This window comes from Sinocyclocheilus rhinocerous, unplaced genomic scaffold (genome assembly GCF_001515625.1).
Source record: "Sinocyclocheilus rhinocerous isolate Xijiao unplaced genomic scaffold, SAMN03320098_v1.1 scaffold655, whole genome shotgun sequence".
Lineage (NCBI taxonomy): Eukaryota > Metazoa > Chordata > Actinopteri > Cypriniformes > Cyprinidae > Sinocyclocheilus > Sinocyclocheilus rhinocerous.
This window is the reverse complement of record NW_015646377.1, coordinates 351,261-372,752: the sequence shown is the minus strand read 5'-3', so window position 1 is coordinate 372,752 and position 21,492 is coordinate 351,261. Positions and strand designations below refer to the sequence as shown.

The following is a 21,492-nucleotide window of genomic DNA, read 5'->3' as shown; positions in this document are numbered from 1 at the left end:
TGTGTGTGTGTGTGTGTGTGTGTTATCTGTCTCTGTCTGGAATGAGTGGCATCCTGTGACTCAGGGATTCCGCTCATTTTCTCTCGGTGGGTCCAGCGGGCCGCAGCTGTCTGTCAGTCTCGTTCTGTGTGTGTGCTGAGTGCTGATTGATGGATTTCAGGGTTTTATAATGCTGCAGGGTGAGGGATGTGCGCAGAGGAAGCTCAGTGCTCTTGAAATAACCCAAAGCAGCATGTTTCCACCTGAAGCGCGTCTGCTTCCTTCACTGTCGCTGCAGTGTGTGAGTGATGTGAGAGACTGCATTAACCCTCTCCTGTCCTCTGCTCTCAGAGAGACCATCTGGAGTCTCCGCGTCCACTTCCTGCAGGAGCGAGTGCTCAGCCAATGGGAGTCTTTCACCGTATGGAACGCTGGGAAACAGGGCCGCAGACTCTACCGCAGCTTGAGTCCCACCAATCAGAAGAAGGTACCGGATCCAAACACTGAACCGCTGGACACTTCCTCGTGTTTATAAGCGATAATATCAGGAAATACAGAATACACTTTAAAATACTAAAATAAATAAATAATAATTAATTAAAAATAATTATAATAATAATTATAATTAAAAATTGTGTGATCATGATGATAAATTCATCATCATCATCATGATCACACGTATTATTAATTAGTTAGGAACAGTGTTGGGGGTAACGCATTACAAGTAACGCGAGTTATGTAATCAGATTACTTTTTTCAAGTAACGAGTAAAGTAACGCATTACTTTTTTAATTTACAAGAAAATATCCGAGTTACTTTTTCAATTTTTTTTTTATTGCTGAAGAGTGTTTCTTCTGCGTTCTACTGTACAGACGTGAATTTACTTTTGCTTCAGCCTGAGGTTTATTCATTACACTTTTTGGTGTGAAAGGACTTTTACATTTGCTATAAATAGAACTTCTTATATTAAAAACAATCAAGCCCTGCTCATATTTAAAAAGTAACGCGAAAGTAACGCAAAAGTAATGTAACATTACTTTCCATAAAAAGTTACTAAGTAACATAATTAGTTACTTTTTTATGGAAAGTAACGCAATATTGTAATGCATTACTTTTAAAAGTAACTTTCCCCAACACTGCTTAGGAATTTAAAAATACTAACATTTTAAAATAAAATTTGTGTTAATAATATTAATAATATATATTATTATATAAGGGACTTGTAATCAGAAGAAGATAACAGAAGAAGATAACGGCTCAAAACATAACCATTAGATGTTTCCTTCCTACAGTAATATAAGGAAATGCAAAATGGATTTTAAAATACACAGATTTTTTTTTTTATATTATTAATAATAATAATTATAATGTTATTATTTTATTACTAAGCACTTAAAAGTTCTAAAGGGATTTAAAAAAATACTACAATAAATAAATAATAACAATTAAAAATTATCTAAATAAATGATTAATTATTATTTGTGTTAGTATTAGTTAAAATACCGGACCTAAATACTGAAGTAAATAAATAATCATGATTAATTTAAAAATTCATTTATTAGTATTATTATTATTATTATTATTATTATTATTTAAAACACTAAAGGGGCTTAAAATACTAAAATTAAAAACAATATGGTTCATTAAAAATAATTAATTATTATTGATATTCACAATACTGAAGGGGCTTAAAAATACTAAAATAAATAAATAATCATATTTAAATTAGAGTTTACATTTGTGGTAATAATGTGGTAATTGTTGTTATTATTAATTATAAATATTAAGGCAAAATCTAATCCTAGTAATCCATTAGTAACTGCCCTTAGCAACCAGCCAGAACACCACAGCACTGCAATAATGAATTGATATTCAATAGTTAGTTAATTAATATTCGGTTAATTCATGTTTAATAATTCAGGAAATGAAGAGGTTGTGTTGTTCTTTATTGTGTCTGTGTTTGTGATCGCAGGTGAAAGCGTTCTGTGACGTAGATGAGAACAAAATTCAGAAAGGCTTTTACACGTATGAGGAGTCGAAGGTGAGTTCATTATAATCACTTTATGATCAAACACTCACTTTAATGCAGAATTATAGTGGTTATATATGCTTTAAAACAGGAGCATAATCACAGTTTCAGCTGGGGACATTTTCATGGGAACATGGTTGATGTAAATGCAGAATCGTGATTAGTTATGCATATATAACGTTAGTAATGAATCAGTGTTTATGCTCAGACACAGATTAGCCGTCAGCTGTTTGCAGAAGTACATGCGCTGACTAATTAATTTCCTGGGAAATCCATCATTAGCCACATTAGTGTACGAAAGCACACGGCGCAGCAGCCAAAACCACCGCAATCACCACAGGAACAGTCACTTCCTGCAGAAGAGCGGTTATCTGAAGATGAGGAGATGAACCCACACTCACTTGAGCTTATTAATAACCAATAATTAGACAGTGAAACGCTGATATTGTGGTTAAACACTCACTCGTTTTCTGTGTTTCTCTCAGGAATGGCCCAAACCCAGGATTCCTGTGCTGCACTTCACAAACGCATCGCCGCCGTTCATCGTGTGTGTGAAGCTGGTGAGTGTGTGTGTGTGTGTGAGAATGTGTGTGTGTGTGTGTGTGAGAATGTGTGTGTGTGTGTGAGAATGTGTGTGTGAGTGTGAGTGTGAGTGTGTGGAAACATACTTTAATAGCACGCAGGGAATGACTTTTCTCTAATATCGGCCCACTGCGCACACACACGCTCTGGTCCAAATGACTGTGAGGCTCATATCAATCTCAATCATCCTCTGTGTTTTCCTGCTAATCAAACTCCGGCGGGATCTGATATTATCACACACAGCTGTTTCATACTGCCGTCTGCGCCCTACATAGACAGCACATTAACTGAGGTTTGGGGTTGGTGAGATTTTTTTGAATGAAGTCTCTTCTGCTCACCAAGGCTTATTTGATCAAAAATACAGTAAAAATCTGTAATATTTTTACAATTTAAAATAGCTGTTTTCAATGTGAATATATTGTAAAATGTAATTTATTCCTGTGATCAAAGCTGAATTTCCAGCATCATTACTCCAGTCTTCAGTGTCACATGATCTTCAGAAATCATTCTAATATGCTGCTCAAGAAACATTTATTATTATTATCGATGTTGAATATTTTTGTGGAAACTGATACTGATTTTATTTTTCAGGATTCACAGATGAATAGAAAGTTGAAAAGAACAGCATTTATTTGAAATAGGAATCTTTTTTTTTCAATTAAAAAAATTTCTTTACTGTCACTTTTGATCAATGTAATGCATCCTTGATGAATACAAGCATTATTTATTAATACTTTTATGATTACTAATTGAAGTATTTTATATATTTGTGTACGTATGTATTTATTTATGATGGTGTAATCTGTGTAGGATATGACTCACGGAGTCCTGGAGGGAAACCTGCGCTCGCTGCAGCTGAAGGAGGGAATACATTATTATCATTTCAGCTGAAGACGCTGTGCTTTGAGCTGCAGTACAGTGAAAGCTCAGGGACTGCGGGAGCTGACAACACCTTCTGCTAGAAAACAGTTTCATAATGGGACTGAGTCACGTCTTAATGAGAATATAAGAACACACAACCTTTTCTGTCAGAGCTGGAGGAAAGAAACCCTCATCAGATGAGTGTCAAACTATAGGAGACAGTCAAAACTCTGAGTGAAATGTGTGTGAGAGCTGGGAACTGCTTCCTGCTGTCCTTCCCAGAGTTCCCGGCTTGAGAAACCTCTCACATCCCTCTAGCACCTACACACACACACACACACACACACACCAGCTTCACACACACACACACTCAGGCGTCTGTTTGCATTCCTGATGCCCCGTGTCACTGGATTTCTCCATCGTTCCCGAGTGACGCTCAGAATAAGCCCTTTTCCCACAGACACATCCATCTTTAAAGAGTTAGTTCACCCAAAAATGAAAATTAGCCCATGTTTTACTCACCCCCGAGGCACCCTAGGTGTATATGACTTTCTTCTTTCAGACGAATCCAGTCGGAGTTATATTAAACATTTTTCCTTGCTCTTCCAAGCGTTAGAATGGGAGTAGGCGGGTGTTTTTGTTCAATGGTCCAAAAGATGTGAAATAAAGTGCGCGCATCCATAATAAAGCATACCTCTCATGACTCCGGGGGGTGAATAAAGGCCTCCTGTAGCGAATCCGTGTGTTTTTGTAAGAAAAATATTCATATTTCAAACGTAATAAACACTTTTTTTATGACCACAGTGTACTGCTGGCTGCTCTCAATCAGGTCCTCTTGATGTCAGAGAGTGCTGAAATGGTACAGCAACTCAAACTGTTTAAGACATTATTGAAGGGAAATTGAGTGGCAAATACTGCAATTTACCACAGACGGGCGACGTGACGGTATAAACAAGCGCTGTTCAGCTATGTGTAATTATAGCAATTAATGGTGAAGTGCAGTTAGTTACCACTCCTAACCTGGTCATTATTAATAACCAGGCTGAGGCAGAATCTGATTGCATTTTTCACGTTTCACGTTGATTTTAAAAAGCCAGTGACATTGGAAAATCAAATATATGCGATCACAGAGTTGTGCTTCTTCACATGTTGACTTTCTACAGATTGAGATTGAATTTTGTAATCCTGCCATTGTTTCAGTACAGAGTTAATTTAGTACTTCATTTTATACTGTTATAGTATTTATTCATATTTTGCCTATTTTACTTTTTATATTTTGTTTTCATTTTATTTTCTGTAATTTTCTTGTGTTTTTGATATTACTATTATTATTTTTATTTATTTTTTTACAATATTTAGAATATAATATGTTTAGCAGCTTTTGTACTTCAGCTTAAACTTATTTTAATTCAGTTATTTTCTACGGCAATATTTCTCATTTTCGTTGAAATTTTCATCTAATATTTGTGACTCTGGAGCACAAAAGCAGTCTTAGGTATCTCGACCAAATATTGTCCTATCCTAACAAACCATACATCAGTGGAAAGCTATTTATTATGATGTATAAATCACAATTTTGAAAAATTGACACTTAAGACTGGTTTTGTGGTCCAGGGTCACATATGTATTTTATTGATATTTTATTTCAGCGATTTTAAATAGTTTTAATTAACACTGTTTTAGTATTATATTTTATTTCAAATGCTTCTGATATTAAAAATGTATTGTAGGATTTTTAAAACTGGTCTCTGTCATGTTTTTGTCATGTATGTGTGTGTTAGCAGCAAACTTTAATAATTCCTGACAGATTCTGACAGGTCTGGTTAGTTTTATCTCTCTTCCTCTCAACAGTCCTTCATTTATGTGTATGTGTGTGTGTGTGTGTGTGTGTGTGTGTGTGTGAGAGAGAGAGACTGGAATGTGTGTGTGTTGCACTGAGACATTATCTGAGGTCAGCGGCCACGTTCCTGTGAGTGTGTGTCTGTGAGTGTGTGTGTGTGAGTGTGTGTCTGTGTCTGTGTGAGTGTGTGTGTGTGAGTGTGAGTGTGTGTGTGTGAGTGTGTGTCTGTGAGTGTGTGTCTGTGAGTGTGTGTCTGTGAGTGTGTGTCTGTGAGTGTGTGTCTGTGAGTGTGTGTCTGTGAGTGTGTGTCTGTGAGTGTGTGTCTGTGAGTGTGTGTCTGTGAGTGTGTGTCTGTGAGTGTGTGTCTGTGAGTGTGTGTCTGTGAGTGTGTGTCTGTGAGTGTGTGTCTGTGAGTGTGTGTCTGTGAGTGTGTGTCTGTGAGTGTGTGTCTGTGAGTGTGTGTCTGTGAGTGTGTGTCTGTGAGTGTGTGTCTGTGAGTGTGTGTGTGTGTGTGTGTGTCTGTGAGTGTGAGTGTGTGTGTGAGTGTGTGTGTGTGAGTGTCTGTGAGTGTCTGTGAGTGTGTGTGAGTGTGAGTGTGTGTGAGTGTGTGTGAGTGTGTGTCTGTGAGTGTGAGTGATGGAGCGTGTGTTGTAGGTGTGCGTGTGTGGGTCGGGTCACGGTTCATGGCCTGTAAATATTTAGGATGGTGTGTAAGTGGAGGGTCAGAGCTCATCTGAAGGGTGACACACACACACACACACACACACCATCCCAAGTAAACATGTCTGTAGATAGAAAACTGAATCCCCTGGCACAACACAACCATCTCAAACACATTTTTTTGTTGTTAAAAATGTGACTATTGTCTTCCTTCTTTTAAAAAAATATTTTTTTTGTTTATTTAAATGTTAGGTTGTTATTAATTAATCATATTATTAAATTAATTTTATTTATTGAAATAAATTCATAAAAAATTAATGTGCATTGCTTTTATTAGGAATGCCATAGTAATATTTAATAATTTGTGAATGTATATTTTACATCTATTTTTATCTAGCTCTTGGAGTCGGACTGAATCAATCTTGTGCTCGTGTTATATGGCGCTATATTCGGTGCGCGGCGCATGCGCAGTGAGCGGTCGGTGTCCCGCGAGGCGCGTGCAGCTGTAATAAAAGCGTGCGACTCAGCAGCATCTGATAGCAGTGTTTATAAAGCCCAGAATAACCGCAGCCGCCTCCAGACACACGCCTGGAGTCACACACCCTACAAGAGGGGGGAAGGAAATATGCTGCACATGAAGCAATCAAATACTGAATATATACCGTTATTTATGTCTTTCGCCAGTGTAGCCTACAACAAATTTCGGTATATCGCTGTATAGTATTAGTAGCATATTGTTTGTGACAATTACAAATACACAAAAGTACCCATGTTTTTGGACATGTTATGTACCATGGTCGTTTTATTTACAGTACGGTTGTAGATGAATGTTGTATCATTTAGTGTTATTCAGTACTGTTTGGGGACTTGAAGGTATATTGAAGGTGCTTCACATACCGCGGTACAGCCACAGTACCACTAAATGGGGTTATAAACTTAAGTTTTGGACTTAAATAGGACTTAATGAACATAACTGTTCAAAAGGTTGGGATCAGTAAGATGTTTAGTGTGTGTGTGTTTTTTTTTTAATGGAGTCTCTTATATGCTCACCAAGGCTACATTTATTTGATCAAAAATAAAGAAAAAAAGGGATATTGTAAAATATTATTGCAATTTCTAATATTGGTTTCCTATTTTAATAAACTTTAAAATATTGTAACACAAAATGTCTATTTTGAATAAACACTGTTCTTTTAAACTTTTTATTCATCCTGAAAAAAAATATCACAGGTCCCAAAAGATATTAGGCAGCACAACTGTTTCCAAACATTGATTACAAATCAGCATATTAGAATGATTTCTGAAGGATCATGTGACACTGAAGAATGGAGTAATGATGCTGAAAATTCAGCTTTGATCACAGCAATAAATTATATTTTAAAGCAATTTAAAATAGAAAACTGTTATTTTAAATTGCAATAATATTTCACAAAATTACCGTTTTTTTTTTTTTTTTTAAATAAATGCAGGCTTGATAAGCATAAGAAACTGATAAAAAAAAAAAAACACATAAAAAAATCTTACTGATGCCAAATTTTTGAACAGCAGTGCAAGTGTGTAAATGCTTGCTGCTGTATAATGGTTATCGCGGCGTGCTGGCGGGGGCGTGGCTTAGAGGCGTGCCGCGTGTTGTGGGCGGGGCTTGAGTTTGTATGAGGGAGAAAGTTTCTACGGGACTCATTACTGTGTCTGGGCTTCTGACTCACGCGCGATCATGCTCTTCATTCCGGATCTGTCTGCTCTTGATCTGGTCATGCAGTTTCAGAAGTGACCCAGAGCAGCCGTGGATTGAGATTTTCTACAGACTGGAAGAGATTGTCGGGGGTTTTGAGGATGTTTTTATTCATTCTGTTATCAGCTCTGGTCCTGTGTGGATGTGCACAATATTCCAGCGACCAGTGCAGCTGGATAGGAAGGTGAGCCTTGCATTTTATATCAGATCAAATCATTATAAAGGTCTTACATTAAAACAGTATCTTTATTCTGTCCGCAGAAAATGCGTACAAAACTAATTGCACATTAAAAACTGTTTTTTTTCTTTGCATGATTGCATTGCATACAAAATGTTTTTAACAAGCTAAATATTTTATGAAATATCCTGTTGATCATTATGCGTGTTTGTATAAGGAAGACTTTTGTACATTTTAGTCTACTATATCTTTGTTTTTGTTTTTTGACCATGCAAAGAAATGTTAAATGCTAAAACTTGCAATATAGCCTAACTGTTAAGAAGTGTAAATGCATGGGTTTAAATCGTGAAATCCTGTGAGAGCTAGGTGATGGGGAAAGTCCGGGCATGCCCTTATTGGACATGTTATTACATTTTACCTGTAGACACTGATTCGCGAACCGATTGTTCTTTTGAACCACTTCTTTTCAATGTTGCCGACGGGACGATTCGGATTCGCGAAGGTTAATTCGTAAATTATTACTCTGCTGGATTGCATCTTTGTTTGAGAATGAAAAGGTTAACATGTATGAATCATTAGATCGCATCTGACACGATATACTTTGTCAGTTCAAGAAAATAATACGCAAAAAAGCTTCACGAATTAAAAAAAAAAAAAAAAATGAACCGTTCGAAAGAATCGATTCACTAAAATGAATCGAACACTCAGCGCTAAAGCGAAAAATGACTGACGAAAAATTGCCACTGATTTGTTTTATAGTATTTTATGCGCCCACAGTGACGTTCATATCCATCTGCTCTCTCTCTCTCTCTCTCTCTCTCTCTCTCGCTCGCTCTGTCTCTCTCTCTCTCTCTCTCTCTCTCGCTCGCTCTGTCTCTCTCTCTCTGTCTCTCTCTCTCTCATTGACTGTGTTTTTGTCTGTTCTCTGGTTTAATAGCCGCCTCGCACTTTTTCTTTCAACTCCTTCATTTGACTCTTTAAAGCAGACCGCGCCGAATCTGGCCTCTATTACGCGCCGCACAGCTTAATTGACTCCAGAAAATGATTTAATAACGTTAATTAAAAGCAAGCCGGATGAAATGGAGGGGAATTTCGGGGTCACGTGTGCGAAACTCGGCTCTTTTGCTCTGAAAACATTTGGCACTGATTTCAGCAGAAACCCAACCCCGTCAGTTTAATTATAACGCCCCGCCAGACCCCCAGCTGGAGCCCAGCCATCGTTTACTCACCCTCATGAAGACCCAGAGCTTCAATATTTGGTGGAAATGCAGGAATATGATCAATCTGTATTTTGGAATCAGCCAATTATTTTTTAAATGTATGAGATTGGACAAACTCAACTGGTAAAGTGAATTGGACTTTCAGAGCTGCTTTTTTTTCAGAAGAAGGTCATCATTTTCCATACTGTTCACCTGACGAGTAAATCTCAAAGCCTCTGCGATCCAGCCGGAGCAGACACTAACACTGTAATCATCACGAAATAAGCCAAACCACAACCACTTGAAAGCGCTGTATATAGTGGGGAAAATGAAAATGTCACATCTGGATGACAGCTTGTGCCATATCTGTTATTCATTTATTTATTTTTACATTTGTTTGAGTATTATTTTAGTTTTTGTTTAGTTTATTCTCATTTAGTAGAACAAAATGTGGAAAACATCTGATTGGAAAACGACTTTTTGCATTAAACATTTGAATATATTCGGTAACAGTGGCTGTGATTCTAATTCCCTTGACTGAAATAAAAAAAGTATATTTTAAAGGCATTTCAAAACAAATGCATACATTTCAAGATTATCGTATAAGATTTTCAGTTCTCCTGGAGTCTGTGTGCAGTTCATCTGATATTGAAACGGTGTGATTCTCCAGGAGGACTGTCCACCAGGGTTTGTGACCGTATGTCTCGGTTGAGAAAGACTTAGCTCTGTTTGTGCTCTCTCTCTCTCTGTCGGTCTGCAGTGGTCTGATGCACGAGTCTCATGCGCGGGACGTGGAGCAGGTGTACCTGCGCTGTGCCGAAGGCTAATATCTCACACGTTTGACATCTGATCTCTCCTGATGTTGCTCTTAGAGACGAGGAGCAGGTCACGCTCATCCTGAAGGTCACAGCACGGATCAGAGCCGTGGACATCACAATTTGTCGAGCTCTCAGATTTCTGTCGTTTGAAAAATAAACAGTTGTGTTTCTCTGCACTGACTGAGCAGCAAGACATTTGGATTCAAACTGGAATAATAACAATAATAGCCTAAATGTAATTTTTTTATAAAAAAAACAAAAAAAGAATAAAAATGACAAAAGCACATAACAAAATTAAACTAAAATAAAATATAAAGATAATTAAAAATATGAATAAATACTATATAAGTATATAAACAATACTAACACTGGAAAGTTGCCCCTGCATGGCATGTTACATTCTTTCATGCTTTTATTTTGTGGACAAAAAGAGGTAATTATTGTTTTTATTTTTCTGTATTGCTAAAATTGTACCCCAACCTGCAGCGGGCGGAGGGTCACCTGCGCGCCTGCGTCAAGCCGCGGCCGGACTCGCGCGGGGCCAGGCTGTACGTGGAGCGGGCCGGAGCGCTGCGGCTGCTGCTGACGGAGCAGGACCAGGCGGCTGGACGCGTGCGCTGCTTCAGTCTGCAGGAGGGGGCGCTGTTCGTGGAGGCCTCCGCTCGCCGGGACATCAGCCGGAGAATCACTGCCTTTCAGTACCAGCTGATCTCCGGAGACCAGCCGCACTCACATGCAGGTATACTGACAACAAAACTGTCTCAATTCAGACTTTACCTCGATATTTATACACTTGCCCTGAAATGCCTTTAAGGGGCCGTTCACATATCGCGTCTTCTGCGCGCTCAAGTTTGTTATTTCAAATGTAGACGCGCAGCAGTCCAGCTTATAATGGAAGCGACGCGCTTATTTTTTTCCAGCCGCATCGAGATAAAAACATTTAAACTTTTCAGAATGCCGCAAGCGCATTTTCATGTGACAAAAACCAACCAATCAGCTTCATCCTTTCCCGTAACAACATTGAAAGCTCAGCCAATATGAAGGAACAGCTGATCATAGCTTCTACAGGGATAGCCATTTTTAAATAAATTTAGTAGCAGAGCTACTGCAAGCGATTTTCAGTGCTGCAAATCCATTTATCCTTTGCTGAAACTTCCGCGTCGTCAAGGAGAGAGCAGGTCATGGTTGCTTAGCAACGGCAGACACCTCCGGAGCGCAAGCGCCCGAACGCTTTGGAAAAAAGCAGAAAGCAGCGCCTAGCGTTTTCCACATGTTTTTAGGCACGGCATGTGAATAGCCCCTTAAAGATCTTTTTTTTTATTTATTATTATTTATTTTTCCCAGTCAAAAGAATCATAATCACAATCATAATCACATTGTTGACAAATGCATTCAATGCAAGAAGTAAAATATAATAATACTATTAATAATAATCAGGCATGATTATTACCCTTTTTCATTAAATTTATGCAGAAAATATATTTAATGTAGCCAATATGAAGGAACAGCTGATCATAGCTTCTACAGGGATAGCCATTTTTAAATAAATTTAGTAGCAGAGCTACTGCAAGCGATTTTCAGTGCTGCAAATCCATTTATCCTTTGCTGAAACTTCCGCGTCGTCAAGGAGAGAGCAGGTCATGGTTGCTTAGCAACGGCAGACACCTCCGGAGCGCAAGTGCCCGAACGCTTTGGAAAAAAGCAGAAAGCGGCGCCTAGCGTTTTCCACACGTTTTTAGGCACGGCATGTGAACGGCCCCTTAAAGATGTTTTTTTTAATTATTATTATTTATTTTTCCCAGTCAAAAGAATCATAGTCACAATCATAATCACATTGTTGACAAATGCATTCAATGCAAGAAGTAAAATATAATAATAATAATAATAATCAGGCATGATTATTACCATTTTTCATTAAATTTATGCAGAAAATATATTTAATGTTTTATTTATTTATATAAACCAATTTAACAATACACAAAATTATTATTGTTTAAAATATATTTGACATTTTATTTATATACCAATTTAGCAATGCACAATATTATTTTTTAATACAGAAAAATAATGATAATAATTACCTATTTTTAATACAAAATCAAAACATGCAAAATGCCATGCAGGGACATCTCGACAATTATATTTTAGTATTAAATACATACTATAATGTGTTATATATATATATATTGAATTTGATTGTGTTTTTTTTTATTTTGAGCTTTCATTTTTGTGTAAGTTTTAGTAATTTTGTTTTTGTAATTTTTATATTTTTTTAAACATTATTTAACTTTTTAAACTATTTTTGACTTTTTTCATAAGTTTTCATAATTTTAGTACTTCAACTTTTATTTCGGTTAGTTGCTTCGGTTAAACGAACAAATTTCAAATTTTTGTAGACTTTTTTTTAGATTTTTCATCTAATATTTAATATGTAATATTTGTTAGATGAATATTTTTGTCAAATAACTTCATCTAATATTTCTTCAGCTTTTTTAAATAACAAAAGATGATTTTCAATAGTTTTTAGTTTTAATATAACACTATAAACACTGTATCTTTTGTATTGTTTTTTAATTAGGATGCAAATGAATAATCACTTTATCTTTTTTTTCCACAGAGTTTTGCACTGATTCACTTGAAACATAAGAAAAAGAACTCAATCTCTATTTGCATTTTTTGCTTCTGAAGTTTTAATATTCTGGTATTTTCCAGAATATGAAATATTTTTGGGTGCGAAACGTTTACCGACGTGATCTTGAGAAACTTCATCATAATATTTACATTGTTAGTGAATTTTATATAATCAGAAAATACAATATTGAATATATTGTAAATATTACCCAGCTCTAGCGTATACAGGAATACGTGTGAAAGCGAGAGAGAGGGTTGTGTTGGGGGTCGAATAACAACACTGTCTGTCAAATGGCCGTCATTCACATGAAAGACTGGTTTAGAGAGGCTGTAAAACGTCTGACCCTGTAAAACCCATCCGCCCCCGCTGCTCCCCCAGATCCGTGTTCAGCCTGACATAAGAAAATAAACAGTCTAATCAGGAGGTCCCGCCGGGGTCAAGCAGCCTGTAGAGCTGTCAATCACAGCCAGCGCTGCGTCTGATTGGTCTGATGCTCGCTCAGGTCCACTCTCATTGGTTGGTTTGATATGAAAGATGCTGTTGTATTGTCTGTGAAGGTGAGATGAGCTCTTACAGAGTAGCTTAATAGTTTCAAGAGGGACTTGTAATGATACAATTCAGTTCTCTTTGTAGAGAATCACAGGCTAAATACTGAAATCTTAATAATTTGTCCTTCATTTCTTCCACATAGCTACCTGGAGTCCCCTTCAGAATGCCTTTTTCTTTTGTTTCCCTTCCCCCTCTTTTTTCCCGCTCCATTCCCAGAGGCTTTAGATTCGTAAACATGTAAGTCTTGAGGTGTCCTGAGCTCCTCACCTGTTGGTCTCACTCACGCTTGGACAGGCGTCTGATGGCTCTACAGGGAGAAAAGTGTGTGTGTGAAAGGAGTTTTTTTAGGAATGTCTGAACTGTTCTCTTGTAAGCAATGAAAGTGGACCCTGATTTATACAAGCTCAAGCTCCAAAAAAGTACCATAAAAGTCATCCATATGACCAGAATCCCATTTTTGTCAGATTTTCAGTCAATAAATTCCATTCTGTTCATCACAGGGCTATCAAACTGTGATTTGTTGGTTCAACTGACTCTTTAACTGAAGTCTGCGGTGCTCATAAGACAGCTGTTTCAGTCACTTATGGTTCCCAGAACGTTCTGATTCACATAACATACATTTAAAGTTTATAAATAAAAATCTAATACATAACAATTAGGGAAAATTTTGGAAAAGTTACTTTACATTTGTAGATATAACACCTAAAAATAACCATTAAAGAACATTAAAATAAGCATTAGGGAACGTTCTGTAAAAGTTACTTTACACTTCTGAATATAAAACCTAAAAATAACCTTTAGTGAACCTAAAAATAACTATTAGGGAATATTCTGTAAAAGTTATTCAGTTGTGAATATATACAGTATATATATATATATATAACCTTTAGCGAACCTAAAAGTAACTATTAGGGAACGTTCTGTGTAAGTTATAAAAAATTAATAAATTAAAAAAAAAAAAAAATCTTGCTGCAACATTATTGGAAATGTATTTTCTAAATAAAATAAAATAAAATAGTTTTTCAAGAACCTAACCAAATGCTAACATTAGGGGAAGGTTGTGTGTTTGGTAATGTTGTAGCTGAGCTCTTCAAGCTCGTAGCGCTCGTCTGCGGGACTGGATCTCAGTCTGGTTTCGTCTCAGTCTCACACTCGCGCTGTGTGTTTGTCAGCAGCTCTGTCTGAACAGCTGATCTGAGGATTGAGCTCTCATAATAAAATAAGAGCGCTGGTTTGGCTCTGGTTTGTGTGGGATCAGTAAAACGAGACGAACGCGTCCCTTCCCCCGTCACAATCTCAGCTCCGCTCGTTAATGAGCCGTTAGCCGCGGGGTGGAAGGTGCTGGAAGTCGTTAAAGAGCAGTTTAGAGCGGTTTATGCAAGTGTGAGTCTGAATGTGCTTTTATGTGTTAAATCAGGTGAGATATCACATTTACATTGAATCGTTTCACAGGGCGAGTCTGGAGATCAATGCTTTACATTTACATTTTACCCAATTTGTGAGTCTTAACTGAAAGTGACGAGGAAAAAATTATAAATATATGATAGTGTTTTCTAAAACATGCAAAAACAAACATGCAGCACAACCAGTGTAGTCTGATTCACCTCTGATCTGTTTGAATCATTGTAACGAATCCTTTGCTGATTCATCAGAACATATGACTCACTTGAGTGAACTAAGACAGCCTGCTGCAACAATTTTTATAATAAATTAAATAGTAGTTTTAATCAACATTATACAACATTAATACACCTATAACATTAAACTGTTAATCTTATTTTCTATGCATTTGTTTTGAGGAATCAGTTTTGGTTGCCAGAATGTTTCGTTCTCACAATGCATTTTTATGGTTTATATTAAAAGTGTAATGGTGTGTGCACACCAAAAGCGAATTTAATTATTTGCTTGAGTAGATTACATACAAAGTCAGTGCAAATACGCGAATAAAAGCAAATTCACGCTGAGCGATGGGAATGACGCGAATTGGCCAACGCGATTGCCACAAACGCACGATATATGCCTCAATTGCGTCTTCCACGCAAGTTGAAAAATTTTAATTCGAGTGGAAAATTTGCATGACGTGTTGTCACGCAACCCAATCAGCAAAGAGCTTATTGACACGTCCGGTTATGTCAGAAAATGAAGGACAGCATTACGCAAGGATTTTATTTGCTTGAGTGACACGACAAACATCCCACAAGTAATCTAGAGCGATAACGTGATGTGAATATTAGCTTCGCTTTTGGTGTGCACACACCATAACATTTATAAATAAAACCTAAAAATAACCATTAGTGAACTTTCTGTAGAAGTTGTTTTATAATTGTAAATTTAAGATGTAAAAATAACCTTTAAGAAATATTTAGTTAAACATAAATATAAAAAGTTAAATATAAAAAGTAAATATAAAATATAAAAAGAATCATTAGTGAACTTTCTGTATAAGTTGTTTTATAATTGTAAATTTAAGATGTAAAAATAACCTTTAAGAAATATTTAGTTAAACATAAATATAAAAAGTTAAATATAAAAAGTAAATATAAAATATAAAAAGAATCATTAGTGAACTTTCTGTATAAGTTGTTTTATAATTGTGAATTTAAGATGTAAAAATAACCTTTAAGAATTATTTAGTTAAATATAAAAAATTTAATATAAAAAGTAAATATAAAATATAAAAATAACCATTCAGGAACGTTCTATAAATGTTTTTTTTTTGTTTTGTTTTTTGTGAATGTAAAGCCTATTCTGAGAATTGTTATAATAATAAATGTTCTGAGAATGTTAGATTTTTGTGGATGTACATTTTTACAATGCTACTGAACATTGTAACAAACAACAATTACAACAGTAAAAACAAACTTGTGTTAAAATATTAAAAGGCTAAACAGCACAAATATACAACCTTTAAAAGTATTAGGCACTGGAGGAGCTCTAATATCACTGGGTGGACTTTTCAAGTATTATGCACAAATCAACCATAAAAGCCTTTTTTAAATGTATGTGTGTTTATTTTACAGATGTTTAGCATGCTGTAATGTGGTTTAATCTCAGTCAGATGCTGGGTTTGGCGGCAGGAAAGGCAGATAATGATGATAATATCTGAATGGGGTCAGAGGGCAAAGGTCAGAGATCACAGGACTCAGACACAGCTGGAGTGTGACGGGTGTGACGCAGCACAGGCCTGACGCGTCTGAGGAGGAAATGTCTCTCCATTTCCCTGCGTTCATGTGTGTGTGTGTGTGTGAAACAGCTGCAGTCTCAGACTCATGTAACGTGTGTGTGTGTGTTTTAGCTGCATGCAGACCCTGCACTAATGACGAGCTGCTGATGGCGATCTGCACCAGCGACTTCGGTAAGTTAAACCTGCTTCTTACTGCTTTGAACTATTAGTTTCCCTGCCATAATGTACCATTTTTTTCCTGGAAATAAGTCATACCTGACTATAAAGGTCTTTGCACAGTCTGAAATTCCTGTCCGAAAAAATTTGGCATGTTAAAAAATAAATACGACCTCACGTTTGTCAATCACGTTTACACACTGCCTCCGAAATTTTCGTCCGCCATAAAAAAAAATTTGGATCAGTTCGATTTTCTGCGTTTTCACATCTGTAGCAAGCATTTTGATAGGAAAGGATGACGAATATGAAAAAATTTTTAAAAACGTATATGAAAATTTCGAACTCGGTGTGCAAGGACCTTAAGTCACATAGAGTCAAAACTGCGTTGTTGAGAGAAAAAACAAAGTTGTTAAAATAAGTTGTACTGGTTAATAAAATAAAACACTTTGTTTTGCATGCTTGATGTTGATTGCATTTTTAAGCCACTTTGTAATAAAAGTCAGCACGTTTCAGATGATAAAAAAAACTCAGCTTGAATTTCGGAAAACAAGTTAATAAAAAAAAGAAAATACTTCATGCATGTTTTGCCTGTTTAACGTTATTTGTGTTATATAAGCTGCAGCACGATTCAGATGTTAAAAATTTGTGACTTTTATTCTGTAAATCGTGGTATATCTGTCGCTGCTCTCTGTCTCTCAGCGGTGCGCGGCAGTATTCATCACGTGGAGGAGGAGGATGATGAAGATCAGGCGTCAGTGGTGGTGTCGTTGAGTCACGTGTACCGTCAGAAGAGCCGTGTGTTTGTGTCTGGCGGCGGGGGGCGCGGGCGCGGCCGGTGGACGGGTCGAGTGAAGATGCCGCGGCGCTGCGGCCCGCGGGCGGGACAGGGCGAGTTCCTCTTCACAGGAGCTGTGCGGTTCGGGGAAGCGTGGCTGGGATGTGCTCCTCTCTATAAAGACTTCATCAGACTGTACCACGCGGCTCTGGACGCGGGAACAAACCCCTGCCACATAGACGCAGACTGAGAGACACACACAACAATCCCCTGCTGAACTTTACGGACTCTGGTGAATCTCATGAAAACATGACATTTTTGAAATTTTTTTTTTTTTCACGCCTTGGTCCAAGTCATCAGACTGTCCCACGCGGCTCTGGACGCGGGAACAACCCCCTGCCACATAGACGCAGACTGAGAGACACACACAACAATCCCCTGCTGAACTTTACGGACTCTGGTGAATCTCATGAAAACATGACATTTTTGAAATTTTTTTTTTTTTCACGCCTTGGTCCAAGGTTACATTGTATCCCAAAATCAAAATAAATAAATAAGATATTACATTTAGGATACTTAAATAAAAGTTGGATTATTTTATAACCAGGTTTTTGAAATAATTGTTATAATAATTAAATAAATTGCCCCTCTAAAATTCTCATTACTGCATTTCATCCAGAGGCGTATTAATATTATTATTATATTTTTAAATTTTTATTCATAAATATATAAATTTATAATATATAATTTTCAGCTGGGGTTTCTTTAGATTTATTACTGTCAAATGTTTTAATTTTACAGTAATACTGTTAATCAGCATAAATTAAATGTAAATTCTGTACTGTAAATCCTGCCATTATGTATAAATATTTCACTTATTTCAATATTTAATTTACTTTAACATTACTGATATAATAATAATTATTATTATTATTATCATCATCATCATTATTTGTTGTTATTGTAACATAGTAACACAGTAACATCGTATTTAAATAGTGAAATAGTTATATGCAATTGCTCGATTTGTAGTGCTGAATTTAAATAATAATATTTTTAAAATTGGGGATTTTTTTTAATTGTCCTGAGAATAGTCACAATTTAATTCTGTGATTTTTTTTTAATGCAAAATATTTCTTTTTTACTTGTGTTGATTTTGGGGTGAAATGAGGCCTGAGTGTGTTTTGGCAGGTTTTTCAGATGGGATGGTTCCAGATGGATGGATCTCAGTCATCAGTCCTCCCTGAAGGTGCTGTTCTTGGTTACAGACAGAAGTTGTGTTTGCTTGTTTCTCTTTGTTCTTGTTGCCTGATTCCATTCGTCTGAAAGCCATACAGAGAAAGTGTGTCGTAACACTCGGATCCGTGTGATGAGCTCTTGCCTGCACGCATGTGTGCTGCTGCGAGACGATGAACGCTGCTTTTGTTTAAAGCGTTGTTTATAGTTACTGAGCGGTCAATTCTTCTGACTGACGTCTGGACTGTGTTCATGTGTTCACGAGTGAGTTTGAGTGTATTGTGTGTGTGCGTTTATGCTGTGTTTGTTTCTGTTCCTTGGACTCCGAGTCTGGAATAAAACACTCCTAATGGAAACATCATGGTGTCATTTTCTGTGTTTGTGTTGCTGGGTGTTTTCTGAACAAACTGCCCAACTGTGGAGAAAATTGCGAAATTTTCATATTATCGTGAACGCAAGCGAGTTCAGCTACACAAGCCATGATGTCGTTGCTCAAAGTACGTTACCTGAACGCCGGTCTGTTTTCAATTCAACTGCCGTCAGTTGGTTTAATCAATTATCCATCTAACCCTACCAGACAAATGTTGATATATAGCTAGCTGTAATGATAACACATCTGGTTTAATTAAACATACATTTGAAGGAAACTCTAGCGCCCCCTTGAGTACTGCGGTTTAAAAACTTGAAGTATGAAATGAAATAATGTTGAACGAGCCTTGAGAAAATATGGTTGGTGTTAATTGAGGATGGTTAGAGCTTAAGACATTATATCAAAATGGCCAAAATAATGATGATTATCATTTCTTCCCAGCTAATTATTGGTTCCTGGAACATTCTGGGAAGGTTTTTTTCTGGATTAAAAAAAGAATGTTTTTCTTGAAATGTTATTTGGTTCCCAAAAATGAACATATGAGAACTCTAAAGGAACGGTTTGTGTTTGCTGAGTTAATAAATGCGTTGGTATTGTAATACACAATTCATCAGTGCTTCTTATTTTAAAGAAAATGTTTGTTTTTCGGCAGTTTTCTCCACTTCTGAGAAGACATTTCTGTTAACCTAACCAAGACCAATTGCCTAAATGTCCACAGAGAAACACTATTAACCAAACAAATCCCTTATTTCTGTCAGAATACCCTGTTTCGCATTTAGAAATGCATTGCAGATGCATGTCGTCCTTGGCATTCGCTTTTTGCCACCTTTAGCCTATTCCAAGTTGAAGTTCTCAATAACATAACTTAAGGGGAGCCGAGCTCCCCCTAGCTCCCCCGTAGTTCGCACCCTGTGTATACCACAATGCAACACGCTCAACTTGACTTTTTTTTTTTTTATTATGCATTTGAAAAAATCAGTCTGTAAAAAATATTTCTATATTGGTGCATCGCTATTGGTTTGCACAACATTTTGTGTGAGTGGCCTTTAACCGTTATCCAAGAGAGATTTTTGTGCACTCACCTTTTTAATGTAAGAGCAGCAAGGCAATTTGTAACTTGAATGTGCGAGGCTTCCGGTGTTTTTAGCTGTGCCTAAAATATATTCTTTGGTTATACATAAACATTCCGTTATGATTTGTTGTATTATTTTAATTTATTGAGACCTCAGGTCAGCTGGAGAGAAACTAAAGAGGACTGCACTGCTATCAAAAACCATTCTACTCATAGACTACACTGCGCTCTGGTGCACAGTACAGGTAAGTGCATCTCTACTGAAATTGTTTTCCGCCTAATACTATTACCTACTTGACTTGAATAAGATCGATCTGAAAATCTGTGTAATTTTAACACACTGCATTTCTGCAGTCACACATCAGATTAAAGGTGACCTGTTAACACCAATGTTTTAAAAATCGCTCTAATAATCTAAAGAATCATTTTTCCCCGATTGATGAATGATAAAAACACTGACAGCCAATCAGAATCCATCTGACTGTAAAGCGCGCGATAACCTTGTGAGAACTGGCTGTGCACCGTTTTGCTACGGTTTCCGGTTTGAACGACATGTTTGTTAGGAAGAAAAAAAGGGATTTTTGATGTCCAGTATTTTCCCGTTTAAACGTATGAAATAAAGAGGAGCGTCTCAAAATCGTCATCGGCGTTGACAAGGTGAAACCGTGCCGTTGTCAAGCTAATGTAGGCTACAGAACAAAACCATCAACATTCAACATATGAAAATGTAAAGAATGCATGTATTTCTAATGTCAGACATCGATAGAACATCACCAAAAACATACATGTATAAACTTTATTTAAATCTTAAAATATACCAATACATTAAACATGCATGAAATTATAATGTCAAAGCATCAAACATGTTTTATGAAACATGAAAAAGAGACACAAAAGACACAAAAACGGATGCTTACTGAAGAGTGACTAAGACATGTAACACCGAGACTGCAATTCATGGAAAATTACGCAAATCTTTGGAAACATTACAAAACATGCTATTAACAGAAAGAGTTTCGACAGGCGTTTAAATGCAGCTAGTTGAGGTTGTAACTTCCCCACACAGACGCCCCAAACCACTAACCACAGTCTTAAAAAGATCTAGGTACAACAATGTAAATAACCACCATACACATTTTGCTAGTTTGTGTAATTGGTACGTCTGACCAGTACTTCCTATTCAACTACAGATAGGGAGAAATGTCATGTGACTTGACACATTTAATTCACTATTATAAACATTATTGTAAACTGATTCAAAGCTGCATTATCTGCAATATATTTACACTTAACTGGAGTCCAGCATAATTTTCAATCTATTTGACGGGTCCTGGATCATTTGACTGTGCTGTAAATCACTGATTTACCCACCATCGCATCGAATCTGTGAAACAGCATAATCAAATTTAAAGTCAAGTCAAGTCACCTTTATTTATATAGCGCTTTTAACAATACAGATTGTGTCAAAGCAACTTTACAGAAAATAGTGTGTCAATAATTCAAAATGATAATAGTAAACACCAGGGGTGTGAAGTAACGAATTACAAATACTCACGTTACATTAATTAAGTAGTTTTTATCCGTAATTGTACTTTTTTGAGTAGTTTATGTTGCTGCTGATTGGGCTGACATTTTTGACA

General features: G+C 36.6%; 2 protein-coding genes across 2 annotated transcripts in view; both read left to right on the top strand.

Moving 5' to 3' along the window:
- The window catches only part of b3gntl1 (UDP-GlcNAc:betaGal beta-1,3-N-acetylglucosaminyltransferase-like 1), a 20,257-nt gene extending 16,283 nt beyond the window's left edge, over positions 1-3,974 (top strand). Inside the window, exons 9-12 of the mRNA XM_016511812.1 lie at positions 331-466; positions 1,952-2,020; positions 2,494-2,568; positions 3,401-3,974. Coding sequence (XP_016367298.1) covers positions 331-466; positions 1,952-2,020; positions 2,494-2,568; positions 3,401-3,481 — 361 coding nt within the window. The 3' untranslated portion in view covers positions 3,482-3,974. The remainder of the gene's footprint in view (positions 1-330; positions 467-1,951; positions 2,021-2,493; positions 2,569-3,400) is intronic.
- A 3,675-nt stretch (positions 3,975-7,649) lies between these two features.
- Positions 7,650-17,480, top strand: LOC107707712 (meteorin-like protein). The gene is made up of 5 exons (XM_016511805.1): positions 7,650-7,867; positions 9,821-9,882; positions 10,312-10,617; positions 16,355-16,414; positions 17,099-17,480. Exons 1-5 carry the CDS (start codon positions 7,785-7,787, stop codon positions 17,422-17,424), a joined length of 837 nt encoding a protein of 278 aa, XP_016367291.1. The 5' UTR covers positions 7,650-7,784; the 3' UTR covers positions 17,425-17,480.
- Positions 17,481-21,492: the final 4,012 nt, after the last annotated feature.